The sequence below is a fragment of the Echeneis naucrates genome, chromosome 7 (assembly GCF_900963305.1).
Source record: "Echeneis naucrates chromosome 7, fEcheNa1.1, whole genome shotgun sequence".
NCBI classification, from domain to species: domain Eukaryota; kingdom Metazoa; phylum Chordata; class Actinopteri; order Carangiformes; family Echeneidae; genus Echeneis; species Echeneis naucrates.
In genome coordinates, this window is record NC_042517.1 from 24,448,071 (window position 1) to 24,466,492 (window position 18,422).

General features: G+C 40.5%; 1 protein-coding gene across 8 annotated transcripts in view; it reads left to right on the forward strand.

Moving 5' to 3' along the window:
* klhdc8b (kelch domain containing 8B) overlaps positions 1 to 18,422 on the forward strand; it is a 202,985-nt gene that overhangs the window by 43,860 nt on the left and 140,703 nt on the right. For 7 of the 8 annotated variants that reach the window (XM_029507410.1, XM_029507408.1, XM_029507407.1 and 4 more), the window contains one exon: positions 2,294 to 3,652. In XM_029507410.1, coding sequence (XP_029363270.1) covers positions 3,262 to 3,652 — 391 coding nt within the window. In that variant the 5' untranslated portion in view covers positions 2,294 to 3,261. The remainder of the gene's footprint in view (positions 1 to 2,293; positions 3,653 to 18,422) is intronic. The other variant, XM_029507413.1, reaches the window with a different exon arrangement.

Consider the following 18,422-nt stretch of genomic DNA (forward strand, 5'->3'; position numbering starts at 1 on the left):
CTGTACAGTTTATGGGAAGACAAGGACAGCAGATCAGAAAATGAAAAACACAAATGCATATGGTGCTTCCCTGGCAACTTTTCTCCCATTCCTCAGGCCACAGTGCCCACACACCCTGCTGAGCAACCTGTCCCCTAAAACACACACACAGCCCAGCAGACAGGCCATTGTTGTGAGCTGCATGAATCCGATGTTGATCACAACATGTATTGGCAATCTGACTGTGATGTAGCTGAGAGGATTACCAATGTATTCTCATTCTGAAGCAATAATCACCACAAAGTTGGGAGATGTTACTTCTCAACTATGGGAAAAAAACCCACACCTCATGAGTCAGGTACCATGAAGTATTGATATGATTCTTGTGATTTTCATCAAATAGACACACTTCCGTTCCAGCCTCTGGATGTTTGAAGGGTTAGGGTTAGTTTGATAATATTTTTCTCTTGTTTTAATCTGAATCAGAGTGGGCAGCACTGTTGCCCCACAAAAAGAAAGTCATGGGTTTGGTCCTGGGCCAGGGGCCTTTCTGTGTGCAGTTTGTATTTTCTCCCTGTGCTTGTGTGGGTTTCCTCCCACCATCCAAAGACATGAATGTGTAGGTTGATTAGTGAATCTAAATTGCCTGTAGGTGTGAGTGGATGTTGGCCCTGCGATGGGCTACACCCTAACCCTGTCCAGGATGACCCAATGTGAGCTGGGATTGGCTCCAGCACCCCGCCGCGACCCAGAAACAGATAAACGGTAGAAGATGAATGAATGAATGAGTTCGATTCACTATGATCTTTAGAATTCGTACTGTGCCTTTTGAAGACTTACCTGTTGAAAGAAGCTAACAGTTAGCCATATAAATCCAACACTTTCAGACTCAGAATCAGAAAAAAGTTTTATAACCAGATATTTGTAAACATACAAGGTATTTGACTCCGGTGTTTCAATCTTGGGCATAGGAAAGACAAAAAGAAATAAAAAATAAAAATGGTTAATTTGTTTTTTATATATATATAGTTCAGGCCAAATGTTTGAACACACTTTCTCATTCATTTGAGTTTGCATGTTCTCCCCGTGTCTACCTGGGTTTCCTCTGGGTACTACAGTTTCCTCCCACTGTCCAAAGACATCACGCTTAGGTTAACTGGTGACTCTAAATTGACCATCGGTGTGAATGCGAATGGTTGTTTGTCTCTGTTTGTCTTTGTGTGTTGGACCTGTAATGGACTGGTGACCCCGCCCTTCACCTGATGTGAGCTGGGATTGGCTCCAGCAGCCCCGCAACCCGGAAACAGAAAAAGTAGTAGAAGAGTATATGTGTATATATATATATATATATATATATATATATATATATATATATATATATACATATACTATATATACATATACTTGTGTTAATCAACACAAATTACCTATTGTAGACAAAAAATCTAATGCAAATGTGACAACTCTGGGTTTAGGAATTTGTGTACATGGTTTAAAATCCTTTATCTGGTATTCACAGTTGCTGTCCTCAGATTTGTAAACTGAAGCTTTGGGTCCGTGTGCTCAAACGATTTTGGTTCACAAATGAAAAATGTAGCACATACAGCATGACAAAAGAAAACCAATGCTGCAACATGATGAAAAACAAAACACTTCACAGTGCACACTGCATGAGGAGTATTTGTAAAGATGGACAGATGGATAGATTCCCAACATTCATGCATGAAACCAGTCCAGTGCTGCGGTGCGGGGGTGTGCCAACCCACGGGGCTAGCATGATGTTTATCTTGATGCAGCAGCACATGTTCCTGTTGGATTGTTTCAAAGTGTGTGATGCTCATTCCCACCGTTTCCCTTATGAATGTTGTGACAAAAGATTAAAAACAAAACAAAAAAAAAAAGCAGCTGCCAGGGCAGCCAGGTAGGTAACAGTATGATTTATAATACAGACACGGTGTCTGGATTCTTTCCTTGAGTATAAACGGCCCATATTTAATGGTTACATGCAGTTTCTCTGTGTTATAGTTAAACTGTTGATATCCACAGGAAGATATAGTTGTGGTTTTGAGAACCAAAAATCAGCAATTCAAATTGTTGTGATATCACAAAGTTTCAGAAGTCCAGACGGCTGGTTTTAAGGCGCATTTTCTGAATAGAGGGTGCAAGATTTACTGCCTGTATTGACACCTTTACTTTAACTTAATTATAGTATTAATATAGATCCTATACTTGATTTATGATCAAAGACCACATAGAAATCTTTGTTTATTTATACTCTAGTTTAATCCTTATGTTGTGTTGTTTGCTCTTGCAGGTTGGCTGTTGCTGAGGGTGGAGTCTCATCCTCTCCAAAGCTACCAGTAAACTGCGAAGCACCTAGTTGAGAAGACACCGTGACAGGGATTCAAAGAACTGGGGGATTTGGAGTTCTTTTTGGAGGAAAGTTTTTCTCAAAGTGCAAGTCTTGCACTAATTACACTCCTTTTGAGTTTTCCTGTATAGACTTTGCTTCATTAATCACAAGATTTTTTCTCACTGAATATGTCAAAATTGTACAAATGGTGAAACTGCAGCTGAGGGAGACTGGTAACATTCTTTGCTGTGGAGATTTTCTCTTGGATTATTATAGCACTGGTGAAGGTCCGAGCACAGCAACTCTCCCCTGGTCTTTGATGCCGTGCCACCTTTTTTTTGTGTGGAATTAATCATTAAGAATTGGGACACTCTTTTTTAGAGTCCTTTTTTTCCCAGGAATATAAGCAAGCAAAAATTAAAAAGTAATAAATAAAACCAAAATAACCTGTCGACAGGATGCAATGAAGAGCAGAGGCAGACCAAAGAGGAAGGAATAGAGGGGATTTTAAAGGCAGATGGCATCACTGCATGAAAACATCTGGATGAATAAAACATTTGAATACAGAGGGAGTCATGACATCTGAGTGAGGAGTTAGACATTCTCCTCATTCCTCCCCTCTCTCTCTTTTCCCCTATTCTGTCCACTCTCTCACCCAATTGCATCCACTTCCTCTTCATCCTCACATACTCTGCTCTCACTATCTATCTTTTGGTTTCGTCTCCCTCTGTGGACTCAGGGGATCCAGCAATCACTCAAACAGACAGAAACAAACTTGTGACCCTGTTTGTTTCATCTGCTATAGCTCGGTTTGCTTCACTTTTGTCTGGCTCCTGACTCCCTGACTGTCTTCTCCTTTCCACCTAGTACATCTCCTTCTAGTCCTCACATTGTGTGATGGTACGTCCCCTCCTCTTGCTTGCGGAGACATGCCCGTACAGGAGATGGCGGTGAGTCCTGTCAAGTCCCTGCACTGGGAGCAGTTGCCCCCCATGTTGCAGTGTCGTGTGTACTGCACTCCTGTTTACCATGAAGGCCTGATCTATGTGCTGGGGGGCTGCAGTGAGACTGGGATACCTCTGGACAGCGTTGAGGTCTTGGATGTAGAGAGCCAGACATGGAGCCAGTTGCCACCGCTGCCCACTGCACGGGCAGGTGCATCAGCTGTCATGCTGGGCAGCCAAGTGATGGTATTGGGGGGCATGAATCAGCAGCAGACCCCACTGGCCTCAGTGGAGATGTACCACCCTGATGAAGGCAAGTGGGAGACGAGAGCAAGCCTGGGTCAACCATCCATGGGTGTCACTGCTGTGGAGAAAGGTAAGAAAGTGAAACATCTCCATCTTTGAACTTTGACCTCTTATCTGTTGATGTCTTCAGTGGTTATCCAAAAGTATCATTGCATTAAATTACATTTGGGAAACTGCCTGTTTGTTAAGCCCCTCTTCCAATCCAATTCCAGTGTTCAATCATAGCTTGGCAAATGTGGTGAGCTGCCGCAGGTCTGCAAAGCTTTGTGTTCCTCATCATGCAGCATATAGCAAGTCTAAAGAATGTGTCTTTGTGTATTACCTGCTCCAACACTAGTCAGTTGCATGCTGAGATAATTTATCAGCTAAAAGGGCAACCTGCCTCAAGGCTAAGTTAGCTGTTCTTTTCTTTGATAGATTTGGGGATTAATGAGAAACTTCCTAAATTTGGTTCTTCCTCATCTTCAAGTCAGTGTTTAACCTTTGTGTTTTTTATCATTAGTTTGTATTTCTTTCATAAGTATTTGAACAAGGCTATGCTGGTCAGAAATCTTATTATACTACAACACTGTATTAACATTTTCATTTTAGTTTCATGTCCCCAAATGGGTCATTATCTCAAATGTGCTACCTTTTTGAATGGGACTGACTGCCTTTGAATGATCGGGGTCACGGTTTCTTACTCTTATCCGAATCAGTACAAAGCAAAAACATATTAGCTGGTGAAGTTTTTAAAGCACTAATCCGAAATGTTAATGGCATTGAATACAGAAATGAGCAGTTGCTGCTTCTTTGGATTACTGGCAGTATGCTGGATCTGTACTTCTATAAAATTCATTCAATTACAAGGTAGATGGAAACAGTCTTTGACAATTTTACATCACTGATTTTTGTCCTGACATGCACAGAGCTGATGGCTTATTGCAGGTAAGTTGTTGACGCTGATATAAATGACAATATACAGGGATGCAATGAGACTGGAAAGATAACATTGACATTGGTTATGATGATGCCAGGTCACCACTTGATTTTAAAGTGATTAAGGAAACACACCGACTTGATTTTTCTTTGCACTTTCTCTTGACTTGCAACCACTTTAACCACATTAGTTGCATCTATCCCTTGGTTGACAGGTGGGCCCTCGGTCTCTGGGTGGCCCACCACTGATAGATAAGCTCTGACACGTAGATATAAGCTTTGCCTACCCAGAGGAATCACCTGCCCATCGAATGAAACTCAGAGAAAATCACCATTATTGCTTTTCCGCTGGTCATTTTGATTATTGCAACCTAATAACTATAATGCCCACCCAAAGGTTACACTTCGCCCTTTCATCTTGCTACATCAGCTGCCACAGCAGATCTGGTTTAATCTGCTTTTATAAAAAAAGGTCTCTGTTTGTCTTAACACCTTCTCAGTCTTTTCTTATTTAGAGCATCTCCAAAGGGGGGGTGGGGGGGGCTTCTCACAGATGTTCTGTTCTTAGTGTGTCTGTATGCGTGTGAGAGAGAGAAAGAAAGATTCAGGCTAAGTTAATCAATATGCACATGTATATCTATATGCATGTGCATATATCAACATGTAACTATAAGCTATATGCAATTATGTTAATTTCAAATACTAAAAACTAAAGTTCTCCACATACAGATCAAACATGGTGCCCACAATGGGCCAGGCCAGCTCGACCCTCTCCTCCAATGCTTCCTCCTCTCTTAGACAGTGTATATTTATCAATGAAGGCCTGTGCATTTGTGCCGATCAATCTTAATTTAGGCTCATTAAACTGATGGGGTTGAGTATGCAGCTGAGTTGACACATTTGAATAACAGCAGCAACAAACTCGTTCGTCTGAAGTGGTGAAGTTCACTAATTACCCTTCATTTTGGGAGAAGCCCCTCCAAGCTTTTCAACAACAGCGAAGCTGCTAAAGTATCTCTGGAGTGGAGGCTGTTCACTTGTGATTATAGTTGAGGGGATTTGAGATCTATGGGAGCTCACGCAAGTCATGAAGCTAGCGCTTTTCTTTTGGTTGGTCTCAGTAAATGCTGAAATGAAGCAGTCCCAAGACGGTGTCTACTGCGATATCTCGGTGTGCACATGCTTCACCTGTCAAACGCAGCTTGTGTAGAAGGACCAGTCGTCACGCAGACTACCTCCACTGAATACACATCGGATTTAATTCTCCTTCCTGGGCGGGTGCAGCCTCTCTTTGGCTCTGCATATTGGCATACAAGAAGGGAGAGTCGTGAGGAAAGCAAGGGAAAAGACGAGTAGGAGGAAGAAGAGAAGATAAAAGGTTTAATCACGTGCCAGTACGGGAAAGGACAAACCTTTCCGTCTCTGGCCAACAGTTCCGCATTATATCAGTGATCACACTGACATAGGGCCGGGGGCAGAAAAAGAACAGAGGGGGAATTAAAAAGATACAGACTTCTTGAAGGCCCTCTTTTTCTTTGCTGTGTTTACATTTCAGAGTGCTGCATGCTGTTAAGTGCTGACATGGTAAACAGCAGAATCAATATGACCTTCTAAGGTAATGGAGTCTATGAAGTGCATTTTTATTCTATAGACTTCTTCTCATACAAGAGGGAAAGACCAGCACACTGCAGCTGTGTGACTTTTGCAGGTCAGCTGATTCCTAAGGCCTTTTTGAGTAAATAGCTTATTTCTCGACTGGTCATTTCACTTTTTATAAAGTGGTGGTAGTTTCTTCTCATAACATTTCCAATGCAAATAACACGACCGATCATAGCAGGAGCATCTGATTTACTCCTGGGTGATGTCAGAAACTATTGGATTTGGAATTGCTGAAAATCTGGCAACCCCAGAGGAAGTGTATAAATCTGGAAATACAAACTCTTCCAACGCTTCCATTTATATCTTCCTCCTGCAGTTAGAACGAAATAACAGATTTTCTAATGATCACAATACACTATCACACTAGGACTAACTAACAATGCAACACAGCTTGGCCATTCAGTCATTTCACTTGACATCATCCGGTGTCCAGCATGAGTTTATTTAAGACCCTTCCCATTTTAAAGTGAATCAGATGAAGTCTGTCAGTTAGCGAGCTGTGTTTTATAAAATCTGATTGCCACTATTGTCATTTTAAATTCAACAGTCACTGGCAATTGCTGTTTACAATTGCTGCTGCCCGAAATCAAAAATTGTATGTTGGTTAAATTTACAGCTGACAGTAAGAAGTCAATATTTAGACAAGACATAGTTGAGTTTGGTCTCTATTCTCTGTCTCTGTAAAAGCAACAAATTTAATATATTAAGTATCTCAGGTCTGATGCAATTTAATATTTATATTTACCAAAGAGAACAGTGTTATATGAAGTGTGTGGTGTGCTGTAATGAGTGTTGAGATGGGACAGTCTAGTGTGTTCAGTCTAGAAAGTCTTGCAGCAGACAAACTATGCTGAAGAGCCTCGCAGTCAAAACATTTCCCTTAGTGGATGCTGTCACACTCATCAGACAGAAACTTCCTTGAGAGAAAAGCTTAACATTCACAGCTCAGGCTCTCGTGTTTTTGTGTTCCTTGAGTGCAGCAGAAGACATAAATCAGCAGTGTTTCTCACAGCAGCATTCTCACAATGTCAACAGGACACATCCAAAGGAGAGAGAGACTCTTTCTGTCGGTTATTTGCAAAGATTTTTTCATATTCTGTGTTTCTACGCTTAAGTAATGACTGAAGGAAGAGATTTGGTGTAGCCGATCATCACCAGTAAATCTTATCATGAAACTGAGATACTTTGGGAGCCCAGTGTGTCCTCCAGCACCTCCACTGGCTCCCTGTGAAACATCAGACCACCTACAAACTCCTCCTGTACACATACATGGCCATCCACAACCTCGCCCCTCCCTGCCCGTCTGACCTCCTGCATGTCACCACCCCCACTCGTTCCCTCAGATCCTCCTCCTCCATCCACCTCGCTGTGCCCCCTGGCTGCCTCAGCACTATGGGGGGGGGCAGAGCCTTCAGTCGCTCTGCTGCCCAGCTCTGGAACACCCTGCCACCTGACCTCCGTAACTGTGACTCTGTCCCCACCTTTACATCAAGACTCACAACTCACCTTTTCCACACTGCGTACTTCCTCAAACCTCCCTGCTTTTATCATTCATGCCCTATTTTATTGTGTTGATTTTTTACAATGGTCTATTTTATTGTGTGATTTTAATTTATTCTATTTGTAACTTGAAAGGCGCTCTTAAATAAAAATTTAATAAAATCAAATCTGCAGCATCATTAACATCCTGCTTTAGCCCAGCACAGCAGGTGGATTGTCATTGTTAAAATTTCAATATGACTCGTACGCATCATAAATCACTATCAATTTTCTTTTACATAATGTCCAGAGTGTTGCAACCCAGATAGCAAAATTGTATTTTTGACCCAAAAGAAGGCTGGCTCATATTCTTCTACACCTGAGTCCAGCAGCATCATTTTGTATTTTTGACATCAAGAAGGGTTTCCATCAGAATGCTAAAATTGGGCCAGATATGGAAGAAGAGTTTCAGGAATTTATATGGGGAAGATTGTGGCTGTGGCGGTTGATCTATATAATGCCAGATGAAAACCGGCATGAGCAAGAATGTGCCACACTTATGCCACTTATAGTATGAATTTTTTAAAAGTGAGTTCATATTATGAGCTTATGAGCCATACATTTTGTGATGATGTTTAAAAACTTAAGAAAAAAGGCTGCTACTTGTCCATCCTGTACTTTAAGAGTATATAGAGGAGAAAGAGGAGAAAAATAACGACGCTTCATTTTTCATGGAGAATATATATTAAGCTTCTTGAACATCCAACTCGAATAGTATTGTTTTGAACATGAATCATTAGCCAGCGTTTGCATGATTCAGTCTATTGTGTGTGGGGGTTCTGGGCTGCCACCATACAGTACAATTGGACAGTGACGGATGAACTGTTTGCATTTCATAGACTTTCATCAGGTCTTTAAACAGATTGGACATTTTTCTGCCCTCATACACAAAAGCCTTTCTGCACGTTAGAATAATGGTGTTGGCAAGAAAAACGTGTAAGATAACTTTTATGCAGTGATAGTAATAAGATATATGTTTTTAAAAATAATCCTGAACTGACAGCAGAGCTGACCTCAGAACTTGTTAATATTGCAGCCTTTGAAAACATTATACCGAAGCCAGATTTTCACTTCCCATCACAGGCACAGCACGAGTTTCAGAAACACTCTTCTCTCATGTATACAAACAGATTTACTGAGCAAAATGTGTCTGTTATTCTCTGATATGATATATGACTCCACTATTTAGTGCTCTGTGCTGCTGGCCACTATCTGTAAGAGAGAAACTGGATCTTATTGGACTGGCAAATGATAAGTTCTCTCATTACGTTTTCCTAACTGATCTCATGGCAAATAATGGCTGTGATAAATTAATAGTAAACAATAGATTTTTCTTTCTTTCTTGTTAACTTTAAGCATTGGACAACTTTATCATCTCATTTCCTTTTACTTCCAGACACATTCTTTAGACTCGCTCTGTCTCTCAGGTCATCTCTCCCTCTGTCATTTTTTTATTATTATTTTCACTCCCTAACTCAAGTTGCACTGATTAGTTTGGGGGGGACAGCATCTGGGTCCAGACCTGGACCGTGGTCCTGTTACTTGACTGTCATTGGCTTCAACATAACATGCAACTCAGTGGCCTTTTAAAACCCTGTTGAGTCACATAAATAATAAACCTGAGGCAATGTAGTGTCCAATGAATTTAATCCAAGGTTGTCATGGTTACAGCAGGGATGAAACAAGTGGGACAGAAGACCTGCTACAAGGATGCACTTCGTCATTTAACCCTAACCCTTTAGTATGTGATTTTACTGTTGGTTGATGGATGTCAATTACATCTGCAAATACTTACACCCCGACTTTCATGCACTGGTAACTACACTTAAATGTTAAACTCTTTAAAATAGAAATAGAATGTTATATCATTAAATTATGTAACATTATACAATATCTACAACTATCCAGGGAACTAACGGAGGTACTAAAGGGAAAAGGCAGCATTTCGGTCATTAAACAAAAGGAATCATGCGCTGTAGGTCACATGATGAGAAATCAAAGGCTGGAGTTGACACAAATAGCCACAGAAGGGAAGGGAAGCAGAGCTTAAATAATCTTGTGAGAGGAAGGCAATGAGGCACAGAAGCAGCATATCCATGAAAGACAGACAATCACACAGCAAGGATGTGGCAAATACGAAAAGCATTTCAAAATAAAACAGGAAGTGCCACATAGGACAGGACGGACTAACCTGAACCATACAAAAAAAGACAACTGATACTGAGAACATGTCACATAGTCTTTCTACTGTATATGATTAGTGTTCATGATAGCAAATGCTATCATGCTATGCTAACAGCATTTGTTCCAATTTGCTGCTGCATCCTTCAGAGGTGACTCTAAAGTGTCCGTAGGCCTGAGTGTGAGTATGAGTGGTTGTTGGTCTCTGTCTGTCTCTGTGTGTTGGCCTGGTGACCTGTCCAGGGTGTGCCCCGCCCCTCACCCAATGTGAGCTGGGATTGGCTTCAGCACCCCCCATGACCTGGAAATGTAAAAGCAGTAGAAGATCAATGGATGCATAGATGGATCCTTCAGAGGCTGCATTTGAAGATCAATGGAGATACAGCCAGCCAGATTAGTGAGTCCAATTTCAAAGGCTCCTTCATATGTGGCCCCCTTTTCGTGGGAAATGAAGAATCCAACTGGTATATCTTATCTCAACAGTCATTGCAACAACTGTTAAACCCAGGGGCCTTAAATCCTTGAGTTTTAAAAAGTAACACTTTACTGCACCGGGACACCAGTCAGGGGAACCTGAACTGATGCAGTTTGGCCGAGTTTCCCTTCTCCAAAGGAACAAGACTGCCGCAGACAAAAGAAACCCTGCATCAACTGTGGGGAGGCCGGTCATTTCAAGTTTACTTGTCCGGCAAAAGCCAAGGCTCACCAGTAGTCAGGGAAATACTACTGAGCCCAACTGCCATGCAGCCTTTGATGTAAATGTCCTGGATACTGTCACACACCAGACAGCCCCGGTTCAGCTGCTCCGGTCTGGCAATCACCATGACAAGATCCAGTTCCACTTCCTGAACTCCTCGTGTCAGCAATTCTCTCTTTTATACCATTCCTTTTGAATCAAAATAATTTATTTGATTACTTGATGATAATTTATCAAATTTAAAGCTGATCAAGAGCTGCTGCCCTAATTCTGACATTTTCATCAAAATTCTTTTGCTTTAATTTTTTTCTATGTCTGTGTCAATTCATGATTCTTCTCCTTATTAGCTGTCAGACATAGTTTCGGTGCCAGGATTATTAGTTTCATTATGTCCACTGGGTTAGTTTTGTGCGAGCAAACACAACAACAGTAGACTAGTTTTCTGATGCATTAGGGCAAAGGCTCCTTCACTGGATGCAAAGGAGGTGAGTTGTTTTGTTTTTATGTGTTTCACACAGTGAGACAGATCAGTGTCACATCAAAGAGACAGCAGGCTTCTCACCTTGATTCTACTCAAGATGTCACGTTCCCCTGGCATGTGCGTCGAACACCCACACACAGTGCCTACAGTGATTTCCTCCGCCTACTGGTCCTGTCAAGTCATGAGGAAAAGTATGTTGACAGAGATGTGAGTGTGAGGACACAAAGTGACTGCGGAGCCAGCCAGGGATTATTTTAGAGCCAGAAATAATCAGCTTTGTGACACAACACAACACAGTGTTTAGGCTTAATGTATTCAATTTAGAGTTGCCCTGTGTTAATATGAACAGCAGTTGAATATGATCTAATCTCACATTTAAATATAATTGTATTATCGCTATTAATGGAGGCTACGCCCAACAGGGAAAACTGCAAGGCACCACAAAATCACATATGATGGACTGTAACACAAAGATGCAGCTACAACAATGCCTGGGAAACAACTTACAATTGGGTGAAATTGGTGGAAGGCAATTCTCAGAGGTTTTTGCAAAATTTTCCAGAGCTATTTTTAGTTTCACACTGAGAGAAATATGACTTTACGACATGCAGTTATTAAGATTAAAAAAGGATTACATGACTGCAAGCAGAGTGCGGCATAAGACCATAAGAACTTTGAAACTTAAGCTTCCTTTTATGCTTACTGTATTTACTTAGCTTGGGAGTTGGGAAAGTTGCATTCAAATAAAATATACTTAAGTCCTTCACATGCTAAAGGTCCAACTGTCACCTGTGTAGTCTATTGTGAGCTACTGAATCAACTAGAGGGCAAAACATAGAGATGTTATGACTTACAGTACGGAGCAAGAATAGAAATGCTTATTTTTTTAAGGTAGACATTATATCAAAATTTTATACTATCTCTCAGCATCGGTTAATGTTCCACATTGTCCAACTCAAACATTCTTATGTCCCACATTTGGTTTGTTGGGATCTGGTCACCCTTTTTAGGAAAATTAATAGCCACTGCTGCTTTGTCTCCAACTGCTTTGGTCTCCTGCTTGGTGTTCCGTTTGCTTGGTCTGCCTCTGTTTTGCCCCATTGTGTGATTGTGGTGTGAGCTACAGTTTTCTTTATTTGAATTTAGTATTAATTATTCGTTTTTTTCTTTGCTTTTTTTACTCCAGTTATGCGCTCATTTAATCTGTTTTTGTGGCTTGGGCTTATTTGAGTTTTTTTTTTTTTTTAATGATTTTCTTTTGTAGAACCAAATAGGCAAATTTCCAGCTCCTTTATAGAATTGTGTGCATTTGTTTCTTTTGGTTAATTATTTTGTTCTTTTCGAGTTTTTTTAAGTGGCATTTGTTCATTAATTTGAATATTGTTTGTTTTCCCTTGAAACCCCACTGATTTGTTTTCTGTCCTTTCAGTTACTGAGGGCCAGTGGTGGTTCTTATGGTCTGGATGGTTGTCCACTCCCCCTCCTTTTTTGGGGGGAGGGGGACAACATTTCCCCGGGTGGCGTACCTTGGGAGCAAAAAACAAACAAAAAAACAACAGCAAAAAAAAAAACAAAAAAAAACAAAAAAAAAAACTCACAGACACACACAGCCATGTGTGTCTGTGAATCCTGTATACTGTATGTGCGAATTTATTCCTACTTTATCTACTGAATTCGTTGGCTGAATTTTCATCAAGCCCTCTGCCTGGTCACCCAGACGGCAGGTGTTTAAGAATTAATTTCATCTATTGCACATCTCCGGAGAAGTGTATAGCTGTTGCACATTAAAGAATTCAGGATCATTGTGGATGAAATTATATGTTTTGTGTTTTCAGTCTGTGAAATTAAAAATGGCATATTTCTCACCATGGCCTCACCTTTCCCACAACGCATCACTGTCAACAGTCTGGTGTTACTTATCATATTAAATTACTTTTGAGTTGCATAAGTGGTTCATAACAGTTTAGAAACTGGATCTAAACTGTTATGACTGTCGATATCACAGGTTAGGGAATCACACATGGGGCCAGTGGAGCATCACCATGTCTGCTGAGAGTTTTCCATTATTTTCTACCTGCTCGAATATAAGCTTCATTGTTTTCATGCTGGCTAATATGCTCACTATTTGCAGTAGTTACCCAGCATTACAAGGGCAAGAAAATAATTGACAACTCTTGTGCTGCTCTTTAATGGTTTGGAGTTTGCACTCCAGGACCATCAGCTCAATTCTTGACCTTTGACAACTTCAAGTTTGCACATGTCAAATAAGTCTTAATTGTTATGAGTGAAACATACCATAAAAATCTAAGTCTTTGGTGCTTATCCGTGGGAAATTTACTGTAGGGAATTTCCAGTTATCTTAAACTAGCATTTAATTACATTTTAATAGATTGCAGTAGCTCCCTGCAATAGCACACAATGCTGCTCATTTACATGTTGTTGTGCAGTGAGGCGGCCTCAGGCTTTTGGGCTTCATTGTTCATGACCTGTCAACTGGTGAGAACACTGATGTTTAGCTTCAGATATCTTAATTAGCCAACTACCACTGATAAAATTCCATTTCAGCCAGCAAAATCAAAGTAAACCTGAAATGAATATCTTCTTCTTCTTCTATCAACATTCAGTGTTGTTGGATCTGTCTCCTTTATAATTTCACAATAACAAAATGCTGGAGCTTCTACTGAAAAAGGGTGTTGTGACTTGATGTAAACTGGGGAAGTCGTTGAAATTAGAATAAAAAATACTTCAAAGTGCCTGATTTTCATTTGTATCTGAGCCCTGTTTTCATGACGGGTTCTGGTGAAACCTCTGAGATTTGTGTCTTATGTCATCACAAAGTCACAGTTCTGTATCATCTGAGGTTTCTCTTTTTTTACATATTTACTATAATTTATATCTAAAAATGCTTAAACATGTTCAGCAAGTGGTACTGTGACTGTGTGCATGTGTGTGTGTGTGTTTTGGATGATGACTCACATGATTAAACTTCTCTTAATCCTCCTTTCCTCTTGCTTGAGCAAGCATTGCTGTTGCTTGGTAACAGTTTTGCGACTGCCATGTTTGTTTTTAGAGTAATCAGAGGGAGCAAGCAGATTAGTTGTTGATGTCTAGTGTGTATCACAGATATGAGCATGTTCTGTGTGTTACTAAGGTAGCAGGAGATAAGACCAGGCAATTCAGAGAGATTGCGCATCCGTGTGCATAATCTTAGTGCCGGGAGCTGCCTGTCAAAAGCTGTACACTGTTTCTTTCAGTTTTTTCATCATCAATCCCAAATGAAGCTCTCTGTATATCACTAAAAACCACTCTCACTTAAACCTCACTTTTATTTGAAAATTGGCTTTGTCCGTTTATGTCGTTCTTCCCTGTCACCTGTTACTTTTTCATTCACGGATCAGCCACTTCACTGTGAAACAGGGTTCTGTTCAGTTACAACTACAATTATAGACTCTATGAAAGCCAAACTAATGACAAAAGGCACAGCTCCAACGGAAACAACTGTTGCTTTTTTTGAACCCAACTACAAAACTCTCAAAAAAAAGCAAGGAGTGTCAGTGGGAGTGCTGATCAGGGGGTTATGATCAGACCCCGCCCACCAAAGAACCTGCAGAGACACAACAACAGGCATGTGGATACAGATCACGCCCTGCAGAGGCAGGTGACTATCACATTCCCAAAAAAGATCCCCCGAAAAGAACAAACTGTTATCCCCAAAAGAAAATTGATTTATTGTTATGAATGAACTAATCTGTCACTTATTTCTCCCACATTGAGAACCCTCCCACAGTGGTCAATATTACCTATTCAACAATCCCCTGCTCTGTGTATGTTGGGAAATAGATTAGAAAATACACACGGTCGAAATACACAACATATTGTTGCGTTAGCCTTTCTCTCTGAAAACCTGTACACCAGACTTCTATAATATGCAGAACTGGTTAAAGGACTTTGGGTTTACTTTCAATGGAGAGTGCAACCTCAACCCTCAGAGACTATGATAGTAATATGGGTGCCCCATGGACTCTTATTAGACAATACATGAGAAACAGAATAATAATCTGACTGCCCCAGCATCTTCACCCTCAAATATTCTGCACCAAATCTGGACATTTGTAACCCCACCTCCCTTGTTTTTGTTGTTGTTATTGTCTATTGTGGGTTTGATTTCTGTATATATATATATATATATATATATATATATATATATATATATATATATAAAAGATTTTGAAATTTATTGTAAATTTAAACACGTTGAAAACTCAGGAGATAAAATAATCAAAGTAACAAAATTATCCCTTTATTCCTCCAGCTCAGTTTGGTTTAGTTCGGTGGGAACTGTGGTGTATAATAAAATCAGTCATCTGCTGGCTCAGTGCAATATCTATCTTTTAGTGCTTGTCGTACCTTAAAATAAGCCGCATTGTAATTGCTGTTGTGGCTCAAAAGTGTCATAGTTCCTCTTAGCCGATAAGCAAAAATTCCCTTTTTTCCTTGAGTGTGCAATTAATGACTGCAGCCATCTCCTCAGTCAATAATCACCATCTGTGAGCTGATCTGCGCACACTGGCTGACCAAGAAATAACTGCCCCGGGATGACATAAACATAAAGTGTGTATCTAAAGTGAGAAGGTTAAAGCCTGTGAAGTCTTCAAAGCAGTACAGGAGAGGGGAAAAGGAAGAAGCTGCAAAGTGTCTGCTCTCTTGTGAGAGAGAAGAAGCTCTATGACACTACAAAGACCAAACTCTGATTCTAAGAATTAAATTAACTATAAATGTTTTCACTCTGTTCCTACTTCAGAACTTCCTGTACCGACTTCCACCTTTTTAGCTCCTGCCTGTTTTTGTTCAACAACCTGTGATGGCCTGGTTTTTGACTCTGGAGCTTCACAATGTATAATGCAGGAGCGTGCTGCGAGCAGGGCTGCTGTGGTGCCTGCTGTGATGTGTTGTGCTGCCTTCTCATTTAAGCACCTGCTTTGCACATTTTTAACCAACTCATTGCTGCGATGCTCCAAAGAGTCATCCCACCGTGGCTTCACTTAATGATTTGTGTCTGTCATCCATTTTGGTTTTTGGAAAGAAACAAACAAAAAACATTTGGAGGAGATGGACGTGCCAAGGAGGAGTGTGAGTGAGTGAGTGAGTGAGTGAGTGAGTGTGTGTGTGTGTGTGTGTGGTGATACAGTCTGCTCTTTATCCTGACTGGATTCTACAGTCAATCAGTCGCAAATGCTCCCTAATTCATCCCCTACTTTATGGATGTTTTTCTTCTAAATGGGGCCATCATTCAAACAAATATAGAGACTGAGACAGTAAGCTGGGAACAGAAATGTTTACTCAGCTAATAAATCATGAGAGAAATAGGAATATTTTTACTTTTACTGTCTGGTTGTTCCACAAGACATTAACAGAACTTTATGATTCTGCAACAAATTACTGAATTAAATGACTGTAACCTGTGGGGAAACAAATGAAAACTATTTCTGTGGATGCAGATTACACAGGAAGCGAAAAAATCGATTCCAGTTCCCTCTCTCTCACTCTCTCTTTCCCTTGCATTTCTAAAGCTCGTCCATCAGGGTTGTGGGGGGTTGCTTGAGCCAATCACGGCCAACTGGAGAATCTATAACACTTTTCTAAATAGAACACATTCTGTTGACTACAAGCTGCGTCACATCAACGAGTTAAATGTAGTCGAGTCAAAAGTTAACGGTCTTAAAGTGTAGTTGAACATAATACAGATACCGGAAAAAATACACAGAGTAAATAAAGGTACCTTTCTACTGCTCTCCTGGGGTACCTGTAGTTTTTAAAAATGAAACTCCTTGGAGAAGCAGAGATGAGAGAGGTCTTTCCCAGGCTTGGGGAGCTTGGAGTTTTCTCATTTCACCGTGTGTGTTGGGGAAGCAGACACAGAAGGATACAAAGATTCAAGTTCTCTGGATCTTTTGGTATTTGGCTTTCAGACCTGCAGACCTGTTCCTCTTCCTGTCTTTTGTTACTGCATTTGACATTGATATTAGAATACATTACAGCCACAGTGGAGCCATGAAATAAGCTTGTCAGACCACAAACGTTCACAAAAATGAACAAATAAATCAATAAAAATAAAATAATACCGTCAGTTCACTTTTTGAAAAATAAAACAAAATCATACTATCTAAAACATGTAAAACCAGAAGCACCTTAATGTGTCTCGTCTCTTGCCCTCAGCCTTGAAAGGCTGTGCTCCCTCTGGGCACAGTGTAACCTTCACAGATGTTCCTGCAGCACATTCAGCCCGGTCATCCTAAAAAGGGCTCTGCTGCCTATCTATGGTTGTCTGAATCAACCTCAAATCACAGATGCTGTTTTCAGAGTGACTTCACTCTGCACCATTTACATGAACAATTATTCACCACTGTCAGTGTAACTGTGGCCTTCCATAAATGTGGTCAGGGTTCACCAAATATCAGTCCAGTCTGTTCTGGTCTGCAGTGTCCTGATGGTGGTCTGTCAGATCAGGGATTTCTCTCTCCTGAAGACTCAAACAGATGCTGCTACAATGAAACTCTAATTATGTGCCTCACTAAGTCACGTTGGACATGAGCAAATGTTCTCTTTCACACACCTGGACCTGGAGCTGGGGGTTGTTGCTGTGAGTCAGGTGAAGCATTGTCAGATGCTCAGAGAGGGAATCTTGATCCTCAGTTTGGCAAGCTTGTTTCAGAAGTCATTTTTCAGTCCCTGAGACTTTCATGTGATCATTCCAGTCCAGGATGAGGACTGTAGCGTTCTGTAAAACACTGAAAGAGCTTTGTTTTCAGACATATTCTTCATCTAGCTCCGCTGCTTCAGTTCTTTTTCACCCAGTGTTTGCGTGGAATCACAGTGGATGGTTTGGGACACCATACTAAGAGCTTGAAAATGAGGCTGCCTTTTCCTTTTGGTTCTTTCTTTCTCTTTTTTTAATTTTTGAAGGTTAAGTATATTGTATAAAAGTACAACACATCAAACTCCAGTATATAAAAAAAATAAAAATATGTCAACAAAGAAAGGAAAAGAACAATAGAGCAAAAAAAGCCAAAAGTAAGAAAAAAACAAAAAAACAAAAAACAAGAAAGGAAAGTAATCATAAACAGGATCACATATTCATAGAGAAGACTGACAGTCTAATTGGACCTGTTTTAATGCGAGCCCTGCACCGGCCCCAGGAGGACCCCTCATTCTCTCGATTGCCATTTACCCCACTGAATGCACTGACATTCATAAGTCACTGTTTTTTCAATTGTGCTGACCTATTCTGTCAGTTGTGGACCCTTTGTTTCTTTCCAGGGTCTTAAAATAACTCGACAGTCTGTGATTCAATTCGAATCAAATGAA